The sequence below is a fragment of the Crocuta crocuta genome, unplaced genomic scaffold (assembly GCF_008692635.1).
Source record: "Crocuta crocuta isolate KB4526 unplaced genomic scaffold, BGI_CrCroc_1.0 scaffold580, whole genome shotgun sequence".
Taxonomy (NCBI): domain Eukaryota; kingdom Metazoa; phylum Chordata; class Mammalia; order Carnivora; family Hyaenidae; genus Crocuta; species Crocuta crocuta.
In genome coordinates this window covers 984935-1010126 of record NW_027527940.1, presented here as the reverse complement: position 1 = coordinate 1010126, position 25192 = coordinate 984935, and the positions used below count along the sequence as shown (strand labels likewise).

At 41.2% G+C, this 25192-nt stretch overlaps 1 protein-coding gene across 3 annotated transcripts in view; it reads right to left on the bottom strand.

The window, feature by feature from the left end:
- ACP3 (acid phosphatase 3) overlaps positions 1 to 25192 on the bottom strand; it is a 51042-nt gene that overhangs the window by 16800 nt on the left and 9050 nt on the right. For 2 of the 3 annotated variants that reach the window (XM_077752281.1, XM_077752282.1), the window contains exons 3-9: positions 21733 to 21819; positions 21142 to 21294; positions 16101 to 16199; positions 11648 to 11740; positions 9595 to 9727; positions 5194 to 5276; positions 3243 to 3346 (exon numbers count right to left, since the gene is read on the bottom strand). In XM_077752281.1, the coding sequence (XP_077608407.1) occupies positions 3243 to 3346; positions 5194 to 5276; positions 9595 to 9727; positions 11648 to 11740; positions 16101 to 16199; positions 21142 to 21294; positions 21733 to 21819 (752 nt within the window). The remainder of the gene's footprint in view (positions 1 to 3242; positions 3347 to 5193; positions 5277 to 9594; positions 9728 to 11647; positions 11741 to 16100; positions 16200 to 21141; positions 21295 to 21732; positions 21820 to 25192) is intronic. The other variant, XM_077752283.1, reaches the window with a different exon arrangement.

Below are 25192 nucleotides of genomic sequence, written 5' to 3'. Positions count from 1 at the left end.
TATACGGTAGTCTACTAGGTGTGTAACAGCATATGTCTAAAAAATGTATGTAACCTAATTAAAAATACTTTATTGCTAAAAATGCTAACCATCATCTGAGCTTTCAATGAATTGTAACCTTTTTGCAGGTGGAGGGTCATGCCTCTGTACTGGTGACTGCTGACTGCCGGGTGGTGGTTGCTGAAGGTGGGGTGACTGTGGCAAGTTTTAAAAATAAGTTTTAAAAATGTGAAGTTTGCCACATCAGTTAGTTGACTCTTCCTTTCACTAACAATTTCTGTGCAGCATGGGATGCCATTTGTCAGTATTTTACCCACAGAAGAAGTTCCTTCAAAAGTGGAGCCGACCTTCTCTAAACCTGCCACTGCTTTATTAACTAAGCTCACGCGATATTCTAACTCCTTTGTTGTCATTTCAACAGTCTTCACAGCATCTGCAGCAGGAGCAGATTCATCTCAAGAAACCACTTTCTTTGCTCATCCATTCAAATTTTATCATGAGATTGCAGCAGTTCAGTCCCATCTTCAGGTTCCACTTCTAATTCTAGTTCTCTTGCTGTTTCTACCACCTCTGCACTGAAGTCTTAAACTTCTCTAAATCACCCATGAGGGTTTTGGAACCAACTTCTCCCAAACTTCTGTTAATGTTGATATTTTGACTTCTTCCTGTGAATCATGAACGTTCTTCATGGCATCTAGGACAGTGAATGCTTTCAATTTACTTTGCCCCAATCCGTCAGAGAGGAATCACTAGTGTATCTATGGCGGCCGGAGCCTTACAAAATGTGTTTGTCAAATAATAAAATTTGAAAGTCAGAACTGCTCCTTGACCCATGGGCTGAAGAATGAATGTGTGTTATCAGTCATGAAAACAACAGTAATCTCATTGCATATCTCCATTAGAGCTCTTGGGTGACCAGGTGCATTGTCAATGAACAGTAATATTTTAAAAGGCTATTTTTTCTGAGCAGTAGGTCTCAAAAGTAGGCTTAAAATATTCAGTAAACCATGTACATTCAGTAAACATTTTTCACAGTTCTTAGGGACCTCAGGATTTCCCAAGTGGTAAATGACCATTGGCTTCAACTTAAAATCATCAGCTGTGTTAGCCCATAACAAGGGAGTCAGCATGTCCTTCAAAGCTTTGAAGCCAGGCATTGATTCTCTCTAGCTGTGAAAGTCCTAGATGGCCTCTTTTTCCAATAGAAGGTTGGTTCATCTCCACTGCAAATGTGTTGTTTGGGGCAGCCACCTTCATTAATGGTCTCAGCTACATCTTCTGGATCACTTGCTGCAGCTTCTCCATCAGCATTTGCTGCTTCACCTTGTACGTTTATATCATGGAGATGGCTTCTGTCCTTAAACCTCATGAGCCAACATCTGCTGACCTCCAGCTTTTCCTCTGCAGCTTTCTTCCTCTCTCAGCCCTCACAGAATTGAAGAGAGTTTGGGCTTGCTCTGCATTCACTTTGGCTTAAAGGAATGTTGTGGTTGGTTTGATCTTTAATCGAGACCACTAAGACTTTCTCCACAGAAGCAACAGGCTGTTTTGTTTTCTTATCATTTATGTGTTCACTGGAGCAGTACTTTTCATTTCCTTCAGGAGCTTTTCCTTTTTATTTGCAACTTGGCTACCTGTGTGGTGCCAGAGGTCTAGCTTTCAGCCTGCGTCAGCTTTCAACGTTCCTCCCTCACTAAGCTTAATCATTTCTAGTTTTTGATTTAAAGTTTGACACAGGCAGCTCTCCCTTTCACTTGAACACTTAGAGGCTGTTGGAGGATTATTAACTGGCCTGATTTCAATATTGCTGTGTGTCAGAGAGTAGAGAAGCCCGAGGAGAGGGAGAGAGAGAGACTGAGAGAGAGAGAGAAGACATGGCTGGCTGGTGGAACAGTCAGAACACACGCTATTAAGTTCACTGGCTTATATGCGTGTGGCTCATGGTGCCCCAATACAATTACAATAGTAACATCAAAGATCTTTGATCACAGATCACCAAACAAATATAATAATAGTGAAAATTTTGAAATATAGTGAGGATTATCAAATGTGATACAGAGACACAAAATGAGCAACTGCTGCCAAAAAAATTGCTTGGTACAAGGTTACCACAAACCTTCAATTTGTAAAGCAATGCAATATCTATGAAGCACAATAAAGTACAACATAATGAGGTATGCCTGTCATTTTAGCCAGTAGAATGCAAGCAGAAGTGATAAGTGCCCCTTCTGGGTTGTGGTGGTTGAGAAGCAGGTTGTCTTCTCTACCCTCTCATTTCTATAAGGTGCCTGCAGGTGAGCACAGCGCTCTTGAAAACTATCGGTCCAAAAGATGGAAGCCTCGGGGTGTCTGGGTGGCTCAGTCGGTTAAGCGTCCCACTTGGGCTCAGGTCATGATCTCACAGTTTGGTTCGTGAATTTGAGTCCTGCGTTGGGCTCTGGGCTGATAGGCTCAGAGCCTGGAGCCTGCTTCGGATTCTGTGTCTACCTCTCTCTCTAGCCCTCTGCCACTTGCACTTTGTCTCTCTGTCTCTCAAAAATAAATAAACATATTTATTAAAAAATTTTAAAAAAACCCCAAAAGATGGAAGCCTGGGTCTCCAAATCATGCCAAGGATGAATCAACTTATATTAGCCAGGGACATCGCTACTGGAGTATTAGATATGTGAGAAAGAAATCTCCATTGGGGTAAGGCTCTGAGAACCTGAGGTTCATTTGTACAGCAGCTTAAATTACCCTTATTTGTTAATATATCTGGAAAACAGTCTTTAGGGGACTGAAAGTTGACTCTAGTGGTGAAGACCCAAGTTAAGAAACATACAAAGAGTTTGGATAAAATTGTTTCATGAAATCTGAAAGTGGAATAAAGCAATATCTTTAATTTAGTGAATAATTTTATATTTTACTTTAATTTTATGAGAGAATGTGTGTGGGAGCAAGGGAGGGGTAGAGGGAGAGAGAGAGAGAATCTTGAGCAGGTTCTATGCTCATGCAGGCTTAACCCCTCACTAAGGATTTAATCCCTCAGACTTAACCCCTCAAGACCATGAGGTCATGACCTGAACTGAAATCAAGAGTCGGATGTTCAACCAACTGAGCTATCCAGGTGACCGTTTAGTATTTGATTTTAAATTTATGTACCTAACTGAAAATTACACATTTTAAGAAAATATTTAAGCCAATAATAATAAAGTCTGAGATCAAGTGGTATTAGTTGTGCAAAGCACCTTTTAGAGACTTACCCATCCTCAAGATACAATTCCATTAAGTGGCAGGAAGCATAGGGAGGAAGGATTCCATTGTAAACGTCTAGTGCCATCTGCAAGCCAGCCACGGTAGTGTCATGCTGTGGGGATTTGCAACAAATCAGTTTTGATCTTTACCTCTGGTTCAGACGTACGTTCCATAGGTAGTTTTAAGCACTCGTAGAGAACCGTGATGGTTTCTGATCCAATTAAATTTGCCACACCCCCAGTGACTCAAGAGGTAGATAGGGGAATAACTAATTTTGGTTGAGCATCTATTGTATGCTAGGCAGTAAGACTTAAATACATATCATTATTTCCATTACAAAGATGAAGAAACCGGCCTAGATAAATTAAATAACTTGCTTAATGTCATACAATGACATATAATGTCATTCCCTGACATAGAAGAAAATAAATTTGAATCAAGTCTTCTGCTTTTGCCCCATGCCTTTTCCCAGCAGAACATCTCTGTTTTAGCTTGTTTCATCGATTTTCATTACATTTTAAAATATTTTGGAACACGTTAGTGCTAGATTATGTTTCTTCTACAGATTAGAATAATCTGTGATTTTAAAGTTGGGGAAGAATATCTAAGGTTATAAATATCAGGGAAGACAAACTGTAAGCACATGGAGAGCAGAGCTTAAAAGTAATTGTTAAATGTTTATCCCAGAGGAGCTGGAAGTCACAGGAGACTGGTTTTCAGTCTTAGCTTTGCCACTAATTAACTACACAGTCTTTGAAAGTCCTCAGCTTCTCTATCTACAAATGGGCATAACAGTTTGTTGCCTAAATTATATGGCAGTGTACATATATTAAAAAGGGATTAGAACTGATTTCCTAGAGAAAGAAATAGAATTACAGAATTATGACTTGCCAGAAACCACAAATTAGAGCTGGAAAGCAGATGGAAGACTAAAAAATTTGGAAGAATGGACTGGTTTTAGGAAGCCCCTTTCCAGGAAGCACTACACTCTGTTCCGTCCATAAGCTCTTTGTCTTACACCATGTAGAACCTCTGATCATAAACAAAGTCCTTGTATCCACAGTCACCTCTTCCATCTTCCTGCAGAATGAAAACATGGCTTTCTCCAGCCAAACCACATGTGAGAAAGTCTCTGTCATGGAGAAGTGGGTGGGAAGCCAAGTCACCATACTGTGTGTTCTGGTTCCCTGATCTTTGCAGACTCGGTCCATGGACAGTCATTTCAGTGCTCAATGCACCCCTAGAATTCCCACCGCCTACCCCCAACAGTGCCGCTTTCCCTGGCTCCTGCTCCAAGATGAATGTCTTTTCTGAGACCTCTAGTTTTCTTTCTGCATCCGATGTGCCTCTAACTTCATGTTGCAGTCATTTGCCTCTTTCTCTCTCCTATTCCATTTGCCACCTGAAGATTTCTATTTGGATGCTCTCTGCCATTTTAAACCCAATTGTCTAGTCATTCCCCTGCCCCGAGAGCACTTCTATTAATGGGCCCACCTTCCTTTTGATCTTGGAGGGTTGAACGTGGCCTTCACCTGTGGGTTTACCTCCGCATCGTTACTCTCTGCTCACATCCCATTCATGCTCTGCTTTGGGTTTGGAACAGAAATGATGCTTCCCCTCTCCGGGGCACCAAAGCTTTTGCTTGTACTGCATTTCCATCCTGCTTTGTATGGTATTTATGTCTTCTTGTCAGTTTTAAACTGTAAACTCATGGGCCAGAATTTTGTACTTAATTTTAAAATTTAAAATAAAAAAGCAAAATAAAATTTAAAACTCAACCACTTAGGTGGTCATATATACACATATTCAGGAGATCTGACAAATCAATACTGCACAGTTTCAACAGCTGTCTACCATCTGCTGGGCATTAGGGACACGATGATGAAGAAAATGAGGCTCCCTCCTTAAAGAGATCACTTACTGAACAAATGGATATTGATTGGAGATGAAAATACTTACTGCAGAATACATGACAAGTTTTCTGTGGTTCGATGGTTGAGTTGCATTCTTCATGTGATTGAGGAGTTCACTGACCAGGACACCTTAAAGATAGATCAAAAAGGAGCTGAACCAAACATGGGCTTATACTTTAGTTCCTAAACTTTGTGTTGATTCCTACTTAGTGATTTTCTCTGCCATGATTCTCAAGACTTGAGAGGAAAAGAACTCACTTTGGTGGAGCATCTATTGTGCTTTAAATACAATATTTTACTGAACCTGACTTCTATCCCCCAGTTATGCTGAGGAAGCTGAGGCCCAGCGACATACAGCGACTCATATACAGAGCTGGATTGGCATGGGTCCCTAGCATCCATCCCCAGGTTTTGTTAAAGCTCGAGACAAGAGGTTGAGGAACTTGGAATTGGAAATGGCATTTTTCAGACAGTTGTTAGCGGGTGCTCTTCTTCGGGGCAGCCCTGACGTGATAGCCTGGCACCTACTCTTGTCTCACCCCTCTTGCTTCTGTTCTCTGTTGATCAAACCTGTGGGAGACCATGAGAGAAAGCAGCTCCCTGGATGTCTGTACAGGTCATGGGCTGTTTTCTGCGGCCCATTGCTCCATGGTACCCTGGGTATCACTATTAGGGGGCGACCAGCATCTTTCATCTGAGGAATCCATCTGTCTTCAGTAGACGAGAGCTCTTGCCCTTCATGGTTGTTGCTCCCGAGGTGGTGAAGGGCAGTACACAACTCAGAGTCTTCGTGCCCTTGGCGGACACTGAAGGCTGAGGGCTACTTTGCAGTGCCAGGCGCTGTCTTGAGGACATATTGTCCCAGGAACTTCCACAACCATCACCTGAAGACTCCTTGTATCTCTGTTTCGTGGTTTCTTTACTATATGTGTCCTCTCCTGGCTTCAGAGTGACCAGTTCATTTTTGTAAAGGGCAGGGCATTGATGTTAACAGACTGATGGTCATTCCAGACTCTGGTCCACTCAGCAAACACACACTGAGTCACTACCATGGGCCAGACACCATGCTAGGTGAAGCAGACTCCTGTCTTCAAAAAACTCATAAAATAGTACAAAGAGACTGTTTATTCATCTGTATGCCAAGAGGCACAATAAAGGGCTAATTACATAGGGAAGTGGTCTGTTCTCTCTGTAGATGCTGGGACTCCATCGACTGGGAATGGAAGAAGCTAGATGCTGCTTCTCCAACAGGTCTACATCACTCTGCTTCAGAGAAGGTTGCCTTCTCAGAGTCCTTTAGGGACAACGCCATTACCTACCAGCAACTTGCTCTGCAGTAGGTGTCTTTGCAGCAGCCTTCAGTGCTGATAATGGGATATGATATCAGCTCTTGGTTCTGAGGTGACTGTCTGCCTTGCCCCCAGAAGAAACTAGGGGTAACTACCATAGTTATCCCTGGGTTCTGACATGCCAATTATTGCACTTTATAGGAGGGGAAACTGAGGTTCAGAGATACTCAGCCACTTGTCCAAGATTCTACAACTTGTGCACAGCGGGGCTGAACTTCTCTGAACCCAGCATGTCTTAGTTACTAGACTACACTGCAGCATACACTAGCTTCTCCGTTCACTGTTGCATCATTTATTAACTGCATCAACCAGACAAAATATCACTGACTGGAAGACATAAACTTGCCTTCCCACACTCTTAAGCTACAGCAGGGGCTGGCAAACTTTTTCTGCAAAGGACCAGACAGTGTACCATATGGTCTGCCATAACTGTTCACTCTTGGGTGGAAGCCCAAAGCAGCCACAGTACTACCTAAATGAATGAGAGTGGCTGAGTGTCAATAACATTTTATTTATAAAAAATAGGTAGCAGGCTAGATTTGGCTTGCAGGCTGTAGTTTACTAACCTGTGGTGTACAGCAAGAAGAGGTTTACATTAATACAGATGTGACCAGCCATATATTCCCAAATGAACCTTAGGGATTTTCTTGGTGTGTGTGTGTGGGGGGGGTGGGGAGGGTGTAGCAGAAGGTAGGTGGGGTGTGCATATTACCAAATTGTGTCATCCCTAAAACCAACTGATAGCACAAAAGTTTTGGCAAAGATAGGAAGATGCCAGTCAAAGTCCTGATGTTCCTGTGTGACTCATCACCCAGACAATACATGTTTTTTCTGTAGGATTGTATTCAGTTGCTTCATCATTCAACGAGCATGTAGTTGACAAATCTCTCTTGCCTAGCCAGATCCAAACAATAGGCTGAACTTGGGTTTTGGCAGGAATCACTCAGGAAGCAATTCCCTGGTTTATCAATACAGTGGACTTCTCCAGAAAACAGGGTAGGTGCGTTCACACAGAAACCAGCCTCTAGAGTCTAAGACCGAAAGAACACCTTAAGGAAAGACTCACAGACAGAATCTAGATGGGGAAATCTAGATTCCCCATCAGAAGGAACTTCTCAACTTCTTCCTGGCTTTCCCGGCCCATTTCTTCACCCTTTTTACATCTAGAGTAGTGCTTCTGAACTTTCATGTTTCATCAGATACCTAGGGATTTCATTAAAATGCAGATTCTGATTCATCTGGTCTGGGGTGGGGCCTGAAATTCTGCATTTCTAACCAGAGGCTTGGTGAGGCTGAGGCACTGCTCCATGGACTGCATTCTGAGTAGTGAGGACGGAATTCCTCAGCCCGTCATGACTAGGTTGAGGGAACCCAATCAAGAACCCTGTCTCTACCATCTGATGTGGCTTAGGATGGAGTCATACCTCTAGCACCTGGTGGTTCAGGAATAAGACCTGGTGTATGTGTAGCCACTGAGGCCCAACTTCTACCCTCTGCCTCATTTCTTGTTTAGCACATCAGATAGGGCTGCTGCTTGAGCTCTGTCCCTACACCCAGCCCTGAGTGAACACCTGTCCAGTCTGGGCCAACAACCAGGACGTTTTGCCTCTAATACATAGAAGGCAAAGCTCTGCTGAACTTGTCCTGACCCCACAGCGAACCACAGTGAATAGGGCCTGGCAATGGCTGGAGTCTTGATGTGATTGCCCTGTTTTTCTCAAACTCTCTAGAGTATATGACTTGGAACATCTCCCGTGGCTTAGAATTTCTTCACTGTTATGTCAACCTCCAAAATGGGCTTTCTCTTACTCTCCATCCTTACTTTTAAGTTTCTTTATTTTGAGAGAGAGACAGAGACAGAGAGAGAGAGAGAGCAATAGAGAGAGAGAGAGAACAAGCAGGGGAGGAGCAGAGAGAAGGAGAGACTGAATCCCAAGCAGATTCTGCACTATCAGTGCAGAGCGCGACATGGGGCTTGAACTCACAAAATGTGAGTTCAAGAATCAGACACTTAATAGACTGCATCACTCAGGTGCCCCTCTCCATCCTTACTTTTAATGCCTATATTAACATCTGATCCTGACGCCTCCTCTGGTACCTTGGCTTAGCCACCCAACTGTCCTTAGAGGCATCACATCTATCTCCATCCTGCTTGGTCCTAGCTTCTTTCTTCCACACACCTATCCTGATTATAAGGGCTTGGCATCTTCTTGCCTGGGCCTTCCTTTGTTATGATAGGATGTCCTACGCAAAGAAGGGCCAAATCCAGCTGGAAGGAGGCATTGTTGAGAAATAAACACTTTTACCACCAATGGAAATATTTAAGCTGTGTCATAAACCTGTCAGTTGTAATATATATTAATCTCCAGGACATAATTAGCTTGAAAAATATGTTTTGTTAACTTAAACAGTGATACCACCAAGAATTTTGGGAAAATGGACCCCTTTTGTCACACTTCCCACTTGAAAAATTCATATGATAGGCCGCCTGACACAAATGCTTTTCATGGAGCTCTAATGCAAATTTGTTGGGGTGCCTGGGTGGCTCAGTTGGTTAAGCCTCTGACTTCAGCTCTGGTCATGATCTCATGATTCTTGAGTTTGAGCCCTGCATCAGGCTCTGTGCTGACAGCTGGAGCCTGAAGCCTGGTTCCGATACTGTGTCTCTCTCTCTCTCTGTCCCTCCCCTGCTTGGGCTCTTTCTCTCTCAAAAATAAACAACATTAAAAAAAAAAAATCCTTAACTGTTTGATCTGGAAAGGATGAAAAGTATCATTTACTTTTAGCCCAAAGCTTCCATTTTCCAGATGGGAAAACTTAAGGCCCAGAGTGGGTAATGTTAATGACTAAAAACACATGTTTATTGACAGTGTCTTATGTACCAGGTACTATTTGTTCTAAGCCTTTTAAATACATGTGTTTATTTTCATCCTGTGAAATGGGTATCATTATTATCCCCATTTTGCAGAATGGAAATTAGTGCAGAAGTGATTAAGTGACATCTAAGATCACACAGCCAATGAATGGTGGGTGGCACTCAGAGCCAGACTGCTCAACCACAAATCCAATACGCTCCTTTTACTTTCTTATATACTTACCCCCCTGCAGTCTAGATTTCTCTTTCTGCTTGTGAATTCCATAGACAGACAGGATGCATAACTCTGATAATTCTTTCAACTTAGTCATGGTGTCCTCTGTGGCCCAGGAGGGTAAAGTGAAATTGTGAACACTCTGTAGCAGAGAAAAAGGGAAGAAAATGTGTATTTTTATTTGTTAACTTTTTTGTCCTCTTTCCCCCACAAGAACTTCTGGGTCTAGGCTTTCTTGTCCTGCCATTTGCTTCTAGGAAAACTTTCCTTTGTGACAAGCAGTGGTATTGATTTTCAGAAGAAAAATTCACAAGACTAATTTGCCCCTTCCTACCAAGCCCATAGCTTTTGGCTTAACTGTGGGTCCAAAGGATGATTCCTATTTTGCAAAGTAAGGGTGAGGTAGGGCAAAAATGTACCTCATTCCTTTATGAAAGGTTTAGAAGTCTATTAACCTCTGGGGAAGGTGATGTTGACAGGGTTAGATGATGTTTCCCTCAAAGACAAATGAAGGCCCTGACAGGACAGCTGGGAGAGGCAATATATATCTGGAACCAGAAATACCAGACCCCCACTCCCATTAGCTCAGGTTCACTGACTCCTGGGGCAAGTACACCATTGTGAAAATTTTTACATCGATGAACAAGCTGTATAACATGATGGGTAAAGGCTTTGTGCCAACATGTATTACTTGCTATGAAAAATTGATTAAGACTCCCCCAGATTCGAAACAGGAGGGGGAGGAAAGGAGAGAGAGAGAGAGAGAGAGAGAGAGAGAGAGAGAGAGAGAGAGAGAGAGAGAGAGAGACATCGTTCTTGAAAGAGGAGATCAAAGGGGTGCCTGGGTGGCTCAGTCGCTTAAGCGTCTGACTTCAGCTCAGGTCATGATCTCACAGTCTGTGAGTTCGAGCCCCACGTCAGGCTCTGTGCTGACAGCTCAGAACTTGGAGCCTGCTTCGGATTCTGTGTCTCCCTGTCTCTCTCTGCCCCTCCCTCACTCATGCTCTATCTCTCTCTGTCTCAAAAATGAATAAACATTAAAAAAAATAAAAAAAAAAAAAAAAGAGGAGATCAAAGTATAGTGGCCCAGAGAGGAAATAAGTGGGACAGAGGAGAAAAGGAAACCATGTGCCACAGCTACATGATGGAACAGCTCAGATCAACCCATAGTAAGGAAGAAAGAAAAAAATCAAGACTTGTACCAAACGTGGGCTCTTGTCTGCCCTGAAGAGCCCTTTGTAAGGCTAACAAATCTTCTTTGAAACATGCTAATGATAAAGTGAAAATATTGGGAGTCGTGTGTACTTTTAGGCAACGAACTCTAACTTGGAAGAGGGCAGACTGTGTCATTTGTTACTAATACAGAACTATAAAAGTAACTGCTGTCCCCAGACACTCATGATGGCCTCAAGATCACAGGTGGTTGTAAGTCGTGTGGGTGGTCAGAATTTTGCCCAGGATTCAGTGAGTATGGTAGGGAAAAACAGGATTATAGAATACTCCTTTGGGCCAGTAGGTGGTGCAAAGTGAGTGAAAAATACCATGTAGGCTTGAAAACCTCAAAGGTAATTGATCCAGCTACAGAGTTTATTTCATATGCATTGTACTGCAAGAAAGAGAATCCCAAGAAACCTATTTCAATAGCCTGGCTTCAAGTTGGCTTGCTTATTTCTATATCCAGAAATGAGGTCCTTTTTTTTTTCTCTGTCTATTCAGTAACATTGCTTCTTTCATTAAAATCCATGACAGGAGCCCAGCATTCCTGAGTGACTGAAAAATAAGTACATGGCAAGGCATAGAAGAAAAGCAATTTTACTGCAATTTTCTAAAGGATGAAAACATAAATAATGGAGAGAAAAAGTAAGAATTTTTAAGTTCATATAAAGAAGTCCTGAATTATGATTCAATGTCAAAGGAAGCATAAGTAATATACCTGCCAAAAAGTGAAAGAAAATGTATTCATCTGTTTCAAAATAGGCATGGGTCATAAATCAGATTAATCTTTGATGAATTAATTAATCTTTGATTAACGCAGGTTAATCTTTGATAATTTTTCCTTTACCTCACAAAATAAAGGGTCGTAGACTTTACTCCACATTCCAAAAAGGTCACGGGTATGGTATCCTGTAAATGTTGGCAAGGTTTCTATAAAATCCTGAAACATACACAGAGGGAGAAAACATTTCTACATTAGAGACTCTTAATTTCAGCATTGTTGATATTTACGGTTAGACAGTGTTGTTGTGGGGAGTGCCCCATGTTTTGTAGGACATTTAGCTGTCTCCCTGGCCTCTGCCCACCAGATGAATAGCATCATCCCTGATCCCTCAGCTGTGACAACCCAAAGTGTCTCTTTTATTTACTTATTTATTTATTTATTTATTTTAATTTTTATTCATTTCTAGGAGAGAGAGAGAGAGACAGCGTGAGCAGGGGAGGGTCAGAGAGAGAGGGAGACACAGAATCCGAAACAGGCTCCAGGCTCTGAGCTGGCAGTCAGCACAGAGCCCGACGCGGGGCCCGAACCCACAAACCGCGAGATCATGACCTAAGTGAAAGTCGGACACTTAACCGACTAAGCCACCCAGGCGCCCCCAAAGTGTCTCTTAACATTCCCAATGTTCCCTGTTGGGCAAATCTGCCCCATTGAGAACCGTGCTCTTCTTCACATGGAAGTGGACTGGGAATATTGGCTGTGGTAATACAAACCCAAAGAATTTTACAAACACTAATTACTTTAATGATTACATTAAGATGTGGGCAAATGCTGGCTTACTGCCATGTGTTCCTGGTTTGTCTTGGAAGCAGGCCAAGTGTACTACCTCAAATGTTTTTTTGGAAATAGATGAAGTATAACTTACATATAAATGACTGGTCAAGGTGAGAAGGCGAAGCAGGTGTTGGGCCAACACACCTCAGGAATATATAATGGAAACTGGACTCAATATCTGGCTATCAATGGGAAATTTGGGAGGGATGCACACATTTCTCTAGATTCTGTATTATTCTTGTCCTGTCATGATCATGACACCCAGTGTTCAGCTACCTTCCTGGTGAATTTGGCAGCAATTTCTGGGAATCCTTTCAAAAGATATTGTTTGATGCATAAATTTTCTAGGAAAATATAATTTGCCAATATTAACCCAAATATTCTTAAAGTAAGTTAATTATTAAGATCTTCCCTATAAACCAAACCAAATCAAACCAAATAACAGCTCTGGGGCCTGATAACTTTATTGAGAATTCTATGAAGATTTTCAAGAGTAAGTTATCCTAATGCTATTTTAACTGTTACAGAGTATAGGAAAAGAAAAAAAAAGAAAACTTCCAAAACAGTTTTCTGAACTAAGTGCAACACTGACACTTACAAATGACTGGACAGAAGTCTATAGTCCAATGGTACTTTGACTATGAATGCAAAGGTCTAAGTAACATATTAATAAATAATTCAATATCCAAAGAAATGGTCTTGATTCTAGACACATAAAGATGACTCAATAGTGCAAATCTATGAAAATAATTAATCTTAGTAATTGATCCAAGGAGAAAAATAACTCGATTATATTTAATAATGCTAAAAAGACTTTTCAAAAAACTAAACATCACTATTGGTTAAAAAACAATTAAGAAAATAGGAAAGATAGCTACTTCCTTAACTTGATACAAATATCTTTATTTGGTCCTAAAGCCAACTTGCTTAATAGAAAGACACTTCTGAGATAAAAAATAAGACAAGGATGTCTCCTGCCAATACTATTATGTCATACTGTACTGTAAGTATTGGCCAGTGTAAATATGCAAAAGAAATCAGAGGTATAAATATTGGAAAAATAGAGGTAAGCCATATTTATTTGCAGATGTTATAAGCCTGGAGTAAACTTAACAATAAATGTAAAGACTTATATGAAGAAAACCTTAAAAAATCCTTAAAGATAAGGGGCATCTGGGTGACTCAGTTGGTTAAGCGTCCAACTCTTGATTGTGGCTCACGTCATGATTTCACGGGTACTTGAGTTCAATCCGTGCATCAGGCTCCTCATGCTGTCAGTGCAGAGCCTGCTTGGGATTCTTTCTCTCTCGTCTCTGCCCCTCCCATGCATGCTCTCTCTCTCTCAAAATAAATAAATAAACTTGAAAAAAAATTCTTGAAAATAAGAACAAATAGAAAAATGTATCATATTCTTAGAAAGGAAGACTCATATCTTAAAATTCCAAATTGTCTGAGCAAATATATACATTTAATCTGATTCCAATAAAAACACTAAAAAGTGAAAAAACTGTGATTCTGGAACTCAGACAAGCAGACTCTAAAGTTCACAAAGAAAATAAAAACACAGTCATGAAAAATCAGAAAAGTAGAGAATGAAAGGTAACAAGTCTTTTAGATATTAAAGTGTGTATACATGTTACTAAGTATAACAGCATAGTTTTTGCTAATAAAATGTAAACATAAATGAATAAAAATTTCAGCTACAGCCCACATACATTGGGGAATTTTAATATATATAATAGGAAAAAGGTGGGAAAAAGAGGTACTATTAAATAAATAGTGACAGGGTAACTAGGGAGATACAGGAAAACAAGCAGGATACAAATTTCGCAGCAAACACCAGCATAAACTATAGGTGAGTACAATATGTAAATGTAAACATAAAGATATAATAGAATTAGAAGAAAACATTGAAGGCTTCCTTTATTACCTAGGAGTGGGAAAAGCTTTTTAAAATATGGTTACAAATATACAAACCATATATGAATGCATCAGCACACGTAGGACTACGCCATGGCAAAAACACTGTACACAATGTCATAGGCGACAATCGATATAATGCCATTTATGGCACAGAAAAAAAAGTCAAAATACAGAGCAAAAGCTCCTAAAATTTATAGAAAAGAGAAAACCAATAACTCAAAGGACAAATGGTAAAGGGATATGAAGACAACAGGAAATCCAAAGCTCACTCAGCATAAGAGAAAAGTACTATAGTACCACGCTCTCTAATCGTGATGGTACTGGGCTTCCTTTTCTTGTTCCAGACTTTATAGGGGATGCTTCTAATGATAACAGTTTTTCCACATATATTGGCAAATATCCCCAAAGTTGTTTACACACTGCTGGCAAGGCTATAGAGAAACAGGTAAACTTGTGCATTTTTTAAAAAAATTTTAAATGTTTATTTATAATTTGGGGGGAAGGGGCAGAGACAGACGGAGACACAGATCCGAAGCAGCCTCCATGCTCTGAGCTGTCAGCACAGAGCCCAACGTGGGGCTAGAACTCAGAACTGTGAGATCATGACCTGAGCCGAAGTCAGATGCTTAACTGACTGAGCCACCCAGGTGCCCCAATCTTGTGCATTGTTGATAGGGGTAGACATTAGTATAATCTTTTGGAGGATTGTTTGATAATATTTCCAATTGCCCCAGAATTTCTACTTCTGGGATATTATTCCACAGATATTTTAGGGAAATTATTTAGATGCACAAGATATTCATACAGACTGTTTGTAAATGGCTCACTTGTCCATCAATATGAATTGGTTAAAGAAAGTATGGGGGGTCCATACTTTCAAATGCAGTTATTTAAAAAAATGAGGAAACTCTTTATGTACAGATATAGAAGTATTTCTAAGATCTATTGTTAATTGAAAAAAACCCAGTGTCCAACCTTGTGAATATAGTATACCACTTTTGTGTAGCAAAGAGGAAACTACCAGAATATATTCATATTTATTTGCATATGCATAAAGAAACTACAAGACTTCATTAAGAAAATACTGTGAGCAATTACCTGTGGGTCATTAAGAGACTTTCCACTGTATTTAATGTATCAGAGATTCAAAATATTGTTTCTTCAAAAAAATTTTTTAAATGTTTATTTATTTTTGAGAGAGAAAGAGAGAGACAGAGCATGAGTGGGGGAGGGGCAGAGAGAGGGAGACACAGAATCTGAAGCAGGCTCCAGGTTCTGAGCTGGCAGCACAAAGCCCATCATGGGGCTTGAACCCACAAACCGTGAGATCATGACCTGAACTAAAGTTGGACGCTTAACGGACACAGCCACTCAGGTGCCCCCAAAATATTATCTTTAAAAGTATGAAACATTATATCCATCTTTTGCATAGTCTTATAAAGGAGTATTTTGCAAAGTGGAAACATAAAATAAAAAATGCTATCTTTTACGTATGAAGAGAAATGGTCCCAGCCCCTCAACCTCAATAAGGCAGATCACTTTAGACTTGCAGTTATTCTGACCTAGCTATGCACTTTCGTCTGGTTCCTTCAGACACATGGGCACAGGATTAGAAAGGGTCTGGCTTCTTTACTAGTTTGTGGTCTCACACAGGGGGAAGGGGACCAGATAGTGATGACAGACCCTCATTAAACATTTTAACCCATTGCTCTAACCAGCCACTGGCACACATAGTCCTCCCACACTTTTAAGAAGCTAGAGTTTCATCCTTTGTCTTTGGCCCTCATACTCCTGTACACCACTAAATAACACCATTTTTAACCTTATAAGGATGCAGCCTCTTCTGGAATTCCTCCGATTTGAGAGTCTCATCCTTAAGTTCTTTATAACGAGGGCAGTCCCCAAAAGGCAGGTACAGCAACTGAGGACAAAAGGAAAATCATAAATTCTTTGTTAGAAGAACTTATGGCTGAAGAAGCGGTAGCCATATTTTAAGCCACATTAGGTACAAAGTGACCTGAATAAAAGATTCAAGTGTGTTTTGAGCTGAATGGAAATTCTAAAATTGAGGAAAAAGAGATAAATGGTCTATAGGTCTTGAAGAGTAGAATATGTACCCAGAACTGAAAAGTTTTTTTTTTTTTTTCCCTTTCATGAATTCGCCTAAGTGGGACTGTTTTGTTGGTAAAGAGTCACACTTCCTGGTTTTCCATGTTGATATGATATAACCATTATTCCTACCTACCTTTTTCATTTCTAGCATAAATTGCACATGTATGTGCACATGCATTGCCCTCCTCCTCCAACATGCACCTAAGTATAGGGAAATGAATAAGAGGTTCTGGAAAGAATCTTAAGAGACTGATTAGCCCTTTATTGACTTGGAATCTTGCAAATTTGCAGGCTGTTAAAATTAGGGCATATACTAAATTTGTAAAAAAATATATTTGAGGGATATATATTTGAGGGATATATATAAAATATATTTGAGGGATATATATAAAAAAGGGATGAGTTTAAATTCGACAACCTTTTGTAGTATTAACTATAACCTACAGGTTAGTGACTCTTCAGCTTATTTTTCATTTGTGTCTCGTCTTGTATTTCCAGCTCTCGGTGGACATCACTACTTGGATGTTTCTTTCTCCTCAAGTTTAGCACGTACAAAACTGAACTCAACTTCATTTTTAACCATTTCACTTTTGTAACCTCTCTAGTTTTACAATGGTAAAATTTATCATCTTATTTCATAGACTATTCAGTTTGTTTACTTACAAAGTATACCCAAAAGAGACCCCTCTTGATCTTGTTCACTGTTCCCTCCCAGTCCAAACCACCATAGCCTGTGTTCCAACCAACACAAGAGCTTCCTATTTGGTCAGTCAGCATCCACTCTCTCTACCTTCACAATTCATTCTCCACACTGCAGTTACCTTAATCCGTTTCACTTATTTATTTATTTATTTAAGTTAATTTATTTTTGAGAGAGACAGAGACAGCGTGAGCAGGGGAGGGGCAGAGAGAGAGAGGGAGAGAGAGAGAGAATCCTAAGCAGGCTCTGCAGTGCAGTGCAGAATTCGATGTATGGCTTAAACTCACGAAACCATGAGATCATGACCTGAGCCAAAACCAAGAGTCAGACACTTAACTGGCCGAGCAACCCAGGCATCCCTCACGTTTTATCTTTATAAACACAAATCTTTCCAAAGCGTCAATCAGGCCATACCATTCTTTAGTTTATAACCTTCACTGGCTCTCATCATACTTGGAATCAAGTCCCAACTCAGCTAACTTGAGAGATCTCTCTGTCCTGCTTTCCTGCTAGTGCCCCCTCACTCACTCCTCTCCAGCGACACTGGGGGCCTCCTTGCTGTTCGCTGAGCTCACGGGTTTGGGGGTGCTGCAGACTATCCCCCGCCTGAGACTGTGCCCCCAGTGACTCTCACCAGACTCTTGTAGCCATTCTTTCTTGCTTTGTTTCCATAGAGGAAGTCATCGCCATTGAAATGACTAGTTTTTACTTCTTTATCATCTATTTCCTATAAAATACAAACTCGAGGACAGCCAGGACCTGTCTCTCTTGTTCACTGCTATGTTGGCAATGCCTAGAACAGAGGCTGGCACAGGAGCAGCTTCTCAGAAAACATTTTTCCTTAAGAAGTTGCTTCCTGACTCTATGTCTCATTTGTTCTTACTTTGCTTCCCTTCCTCTACTGTCTTCAGCACCTACTTTCAGACCTTTATTTCCTCATTTCTGAATTGCTTCCCCAGATAGTCTCAGACGTTCCAGTATCCTTTTCCGACCAAGATGCCTCAGAGCACCCCTCATCATGTGTGCACAGTGCCGAAGAATGAATGTGCACAGGTTTTTCTTTATGTCTGCTGCTTTACATCCCCATTTCCCTGCACGACTTTCCAATTTTTCCACAGAATGAATGAAGCTGCAGAGGGAAAAGATATAGGACTGTTCATTTAAAGGCCTGGGTTTCAGTGAAGTCTTCAACCTTCCTAGTCTTTAGTTTCCTCATCCCACATATTGAAGGAGGCTGAAAAAAAGTGAGATAATCACCTAGCCATTTGACTGGTATTTTGCAATTAACAAAATCTCCTTCATGTCTTAACCAACTGGGTTTTCACAAATCGTCAGGAAGTAGGTGGGCGCTATTGTTCCCATGTCACAGAAAAGGACACTGGTACAGGGGGGTGACTTGAGGTCAAGTATCTGAAATGGTAGTTGGCTCTCAGACTAGGTTTCTCCAGCTTTAAATGCAGCCCTCTTTCTTTCATTCATTTATTTATTTATTTTTAATAAATTTATTTATTTATTTTTTTGGGGGGGGGGTGGTGGAGAGGGGCAGAGAGAGAGGACCCCAAACAGGCCCCATGCTGTCAGCACAGAGCACAACGTGGGGCTTGATCTCACAAACCACGAGATCACAACCTGAGCCGAAATCAAGAATCAGATGCTTAACTGATGGAGCCATCCAGGTGCCCCTAAATGCAGCCCTCCTATATCTCACTGCTGCTTCATTCCAAGATTCCTCCTGGCTATTAAATTTGGATTCTCAAATCTGTTGCCAATACAGTTATTCAGACATCTTTCATTCTCTCTAAATATGAACTCTGGGACATAGAAAGACAAGCTCTCTGTGTATTCACCCACTGCCACATTTTGGGGTTGCTTCCTTCTCCTTTCCCTTCTCTCCTCCAAGGTCTGGTGCGAGCTCTCCCTCCCTCCCTGAAGACTCTGTCATCATGGGCTGCCCTGTGGCATCACGCACATGCTACCCTGGGCTCCTTCAGCTCGGGCAGCTTGTACTCGGATCATCAACCCACTACTTTGTACTGTGGTCTGCACGTGTCACACACGTGAGTCCTTTGTCATCAAGTGGATGATAAATTAGGGAAGGAACCTGGCCTTATATTTCTCTATAGCACTTAGCACAGCTCTAGGAATAACTGTGTGTTGATTGATTTTGTCAGATTTTTTAGCTGATATTACAATGATTTTCATCTTAGTGAGCACGTAGCTCAAAGCCATGCTAATCTTGCTTGCTTCTCTCTCCCTCACTCTCCTTGTTTCTCTTTTCCTCTTCTAATAGCACCTATACTCTCTTCACTACATAATTTAATTCCTAACAGGATTAAGGGGTAAACATCTACCTTGGTCTACACTGGCTAAATTTGATGCTGCTGTCCAGTGTCTAGCTACGCACAAAAGGCTGTGGCAAAGGTGGTTTTTTTTTTCTTCTTGGAGGAAAATATTCAGAAACTCCTAAGAACACTGATCATCATAATATTTCACTCCCGATTCTGTTGAAGGAAAGAGGCACAAATAAATCATCCTGTCTCTTCAGGAAACATCAGAACAACTGGTTAAAGTAGAGTTACCTAGAGTGAAGTTGACAGGCTCAGGCTGTTTCTACAATGTATTTGGGAAAGATTCTTATGCCACCCGATGCAACAGTTCAGCCAAATGTCTAGGAGTCCTGGCAGGGCGGAGAGGCTAGGAGGCTGTCCCAAGGGGTCCCTGGGCGACAATCGGGTGCAGAAGTCGTGCTAAGCCCCAGCGACAGAGAAATGACACAATCATGCTTACAATGCGACTACAGGGGAATCAGGATGGATTCCTTGTCCCAAACTATTTCCTTCGTATAGTCTTAAATTCTGCATCTGGGAGATTAGTGAGATGTATTCAATACTATTAAAAGAAAGCAATTCCCAGGGCACCTGGGGGGCTCAGTCAGTTAAGCATCTGACTTCGGCTCAGGTCACGATCTCATGGTTCGTGAGTTCGAGCACCCACATCAGGCTCTGTGCTGACAGCTCAGAGCCTGGAGCCTGCTTTGGATTCCGTGTCTCCCTCTCTCTGTGCCCTTCCTCTGCTTATGCTCTCTCTCTCTCAAAAATAAATAAACATAAAAAAATTAAAATAAAACAATTCCTCTGAAAATGGTAAAGAGTTCTTGGTCCATCCAATTCAGTGCAAATAAATTTGAGAGTTTCTCTCAAATAGCCTCATTCAGGCAGTTTGGTTTATGGTACTGGTTCTCACACTTGGCTGTCCACCGGAAACATCTATGGAGATTATTTTAAAAGTACTTATATCTGTGTCCCAGCCTCAGAGATTCTGATTTGTTGGGCGAGTGCCCTAGACGCCAGGATTTTAAAAATTCTCAGATCATTCTAATATAATCACTTTGAGAACCACTATTTTACAGGGAAGGAAACTGCTCTGGAATGAGCTAGGCCTGATTCTAGTCCCAGTGGTGATGCTTACCAGCTTTGTGGCATTGAGCCCATCTTCTTTATTTCTCTGAGCACATATTTCCCTGGAGAACACTAATATCGTCCATTCAAGATTGTTATAAAAGGTAAATATGATGACACATATAAAGTACTAGTCACTAACTATGTCCTCAAATATTTCTTTTCCCCCCTACCTCGGAATGAGGGTTTCAGATGGGGATGGGTATTTTGTAGGTAGGGAGGCCATAGGGTGTTCTGGAGGAAAGAGAACCACATGTGGTGTGCCAAAAGCCTGTGAATTAAAGGTGGAACAAGGGGAACCCCATGTGTGCATGCGGGCGTGTGTGTGTGAAGACAGAAAGGGATGAATTGCCATTTGTTGAAAGAGTAGCAAAACAATGTAGATAATAAAGATCCAAACTGAGATTCTGTTCCTACTCTCTCCTGCCTGGGGCTTTCTGTGCCCTGCTTTGTCCCTTGCCCCTTTATTTAGAAAAGGATTGAGATTGCACAGACCAAGTAACGTCCAGACCTCCAAGCCCACAAGTACTGGGCAACCTGCCTTCATCCTCCGAGGCCCCATGGGGTTGCCTTGGTTATCCCAGAGTACTGACCCGATCTTCAGAAAGAGAGAGCGTGTGCACAGGGATGGGCTGCCATCGCAGGCTAGGATTCCAGACGTCGATACCCTCTGGGGGAAACAGGCCTGCGAGGTTTGTCATAGCACTCATCAAAGTCCGGTCAACGTCTGTGCTTTGAATGTAAACCTAGAGTGGGAAAATCAAAGGAGAATCCAACTGATTGGAACTGTGGGTTTTTCCTTCTGGTGGGAAGAGTACTTTGAGAAAGGCCAGGATCTTCACACCAAAACATTAGCATCATGATCATAGTATCTACAGTGGAAGAGACAGTATGATGAGAATGCCAGATGGTATGTCAATGGCTGAACTGACAAAAGAAATCAATTAAGTAGTGGCTACTTGCCAAGCCAAAGTATTTGCCAATAGTTATCCATAAAATTTTAAGCTTCGTCATATTCATACATTTTTTAGAACAAAGTATTTGTATAAAGAGGAGTATATTTGTAAATAAGATCTCTGGCTTGTAGAAGTTCCTTGGAAAACAGGTAAAGCACTTTCACAAATGCACCATTATGTTGCATTCTATCAAGGAAAAATGTTCCCACTCTCGGATCCCCAACTTACCTGTTCACGTCTGTAGGAGTCATTCAAAAATGTTCTATATCTTTCCCTTATATACCGTCCAAGTTCATAATGCTGCTCCATGCCCAGCTATGGGAACAAATAAAAGCAAAAATCAGTGAGAGTAAATTCTGGAATCTCATGTGTGAGTCTCATCTCTCCTCACTGAATGTGTAGAATAAGTAATGGTGCACTTTAATAGTTCAACAACAATGACAAAAATCAACATATTTTTAAAAGAAAACAAGAAAAGAGAGTTGTAATCTTTAGCCATGACTCCTTGAGAAAACTCATTCACCTTCATTAGCACTTAACACAGAACCTTGTATACTTAATAGCTGGTGATTGATGTGATTTAAATAAATGGTTCATCTCTGGTGTGGTACAACATCACTGGCTCATCTTTGTTGGTAGAACAATCAAGAGAGCCGGTTGAGCCGGTGGAGGTTTGGGGGAAGAAATTCAGCCATCTGATAAAAGGTCGGGCTTGATGAATCTGATGATCACTTTTTTCTTAATGTTGTATTTATTTTTTGAGACAGAGAGCTCTAGCGGGGAACATGCAGAGAGAGAGAGAGAGAGAGAGAGAGAGAGGTAGGGGGTGGGGACAGAGGATCTGAAGTGGGCTCTCACCTGACAGGAGTGAGCCTGATGTGGGGCTTTGAACTCAGGAATGATGAGATCATGACCTGAGCCAAAGTCAGATCCTCAACCAACTGAGCCACCTAGGGGCCCCTGAAGATCACTTTTAACCTCTAGCTGTAATGATTTATTATCTGCACAGTCTATGTGGTTCATGAAAAACTAGAGCCTGTTACTCAAAATGTGGTCTGGGGATCAGAAGTATTAACATCTCTTGGGAGTATGTTAGAAACCAAATTCTTGGGCCTCACCTTGATCTACTAAGCCAGAATCTTTGGGGGGTGGAGCTCAGGAACCTGTTTTTAACAAGCTTACTAAGATTCTGATGGCCAATAATCATTGAGGAATGTTGCTTTAGTTCAGTGATCCTCAAGCATTACTGTGCATTAGAAGCAAAATTGTCTAGGGGTGCTTGTTGAAATGCAGATGCCTCAGCATTTCCCCCAGAGATTCCTGCTCATTAGGTTCTGGGGTGTCCCTGGAATCTGCATTTCTTTAAAAAAATTTTTTTTTAATGTTTTATTTATTTCTAGGAGAGAGAGAGAGAGAGAGACAGCGTGAGCAGGGAGGGTCAGAGAGAGAGGGAGTAACAGACTGAAACAGGCTCCAGGCTCTGAGCTGGCAGTCAGCACAGAGCCCGACACGGGGCTCGAACCCACGAACCGCGAGATCATGACCTAAGCGAAAGTCGGACGCTTAACCGACTAAGCCACCCAGGCGCCCCATGGAATCTGCATTTCAACAAGTGCCCTGAGTGATTCAGATCCATGGAGTAGAGTGCTGTGCTTTGAGAAACACTGCTTTTGAGTCTGTCTTTAATCCCAAACCTTACCAGAGCTTCAGGAGTCAGAGAGAATGTGGTCACTATAGCTCTGCTTGGTCCCACTTGTTCATTTGCTTGTACTCCTGGCTATCATGATCATCACCGCCTCCCTAGGATGAGGAAGGAGGTGTGAAAAGAGTCATGTGTGCTTTACTTTTTGCTAGTTTCCTGGGTGATGTGAGTAGCTAAAGAAGCAGATACTTTGGCCCTAATTTGTTGCATTAACTTAGAGCGAATTTTGAAGAAAGAGTCATCTTCTCCAGAGCAGATTTCAAACTTAGCATGCCCAGAATCACCTGGAGGATTCATTAAGACAAAGGTTCCCAAAATTGAACCCCAGAGTTTCTGGTTCAGTTGGGGAGGGCCAGAGAATTTATATTTCTGACAAGTTTCTAAGTGATGGTGATGTTGCTTGTCCAGGGACCACACTCTGAGAGCCAGTGACCTAAAGAGCCATCATTTTGTCTTTATGTAGATTGGAAGTGCCTGGGCAAGGGAGGAATTTGAGCTCTAGACCCTTGCTACTTCCAGAGTGGCCATGTACCAGCACATTGGTATCACCTTGGAGTAGGTGAAGACTCGTAGGCCCATGTCAGGCCTGCTGAATTAGAATCTGCATTTTTCCCTTTTTTTCTCCAAGTGTCATTGAGATATAATGACACATACCACTGTATAATTTTAATGTATACAGCATAACAATTTGGTTTACACACATTGTGAAATGATTACTGGTGTAAATTTAGTTAGCATCTGTCATTTCATACAGATACATTAAGAAGAGAAAGCAAAATAGAAAAGAAAAACAAATTGTTTTTCCTTGTGATGGGAACTCTTGGGATCTACTCTCTTAACAACTTTCATGTATATCATAGAGCAGTTTTACCCATAGTCTTTACGATGTAAATTATATCCCTAGCACTTATTCACCTTGTAACTCGAAGTTTGTACCTTTTGATCACTGTTTTCCCAACCTCCTTCCCCCTATTCCCTGCCTCTGGTAACCACAAATCTGATCCCTTTTTCTATGAGTTTGGTTTTTAAATTTTTTTTAGATTCCACATATAAATAAGATCATACAGTATTTTTCTTTCTCTGTCTGGCTTATATCACTTAACACGATGCCCTCAATCAAGGTACATCCATGTTATCCCAAATACAAGGATTTAATCATTTAAGACTAAAAAATATTCTATATATATAATACATACCATTATATATACATATGTGTGTGTAGATAGATGTGCACATATATATATGTCTTTATCCATTCATTTGTTGATGGACACTTAGGCTGTTTCTATGTCTTGGCTATTGTAAATAATGCTGCAATGAACATGGGGGTGCAAATATCTTTCTGAATTAGTGTTTTCGTTTCCTTAGAATATTAGAGCCTGCATTTTAACAAGATGATACTATTTACACTTGGCACTTGAGAAACACTGCTAAAGGAAAATCTGATGGCTCGTCAAGAAATACCCAGAAGGAGAATCCAGATCCCACAGTCTAAAAGAATTTTTTAGTCTTACTGGAAAAGCGAGCAAGAGAACAGGAATCTTCACACAGCCACAAGTATTAAGAAGTAGTGCTGACGTTTTGCTACTGTTCCCTCCTTTAAGGAGCCGGAAGCTGGGTAGGCTATGATGGGAGGAGCTCAGACCCAGGAGCCAAAAGATGCTGACCTCAAATAGCCTCTGTAGATTTTTCCTTGATGAAGCAACATGGTTGAGGTAGGGAAGTGATTCTCAGCCTTGGCTGCACATTAGAGTCAAATGCTCAACTGAGGAGTTTCTAAAACTCCCAATGTTCAGGCCACTCCCTAGATGAATTAAATAAGAACTACCCAGACATTTAAAGCTCTCCAAATAATTTCAATGTTTAGCAAAGATTGAGGTCCATTGGTTTAAAAACAATTTTTTTTAAACATTATTTTTGAGAGACAGAAAGAGACAGAGTGCAAGCAGGGGAGGGGCAGAAAGAGAAGGAGAAACAGAATCCAAA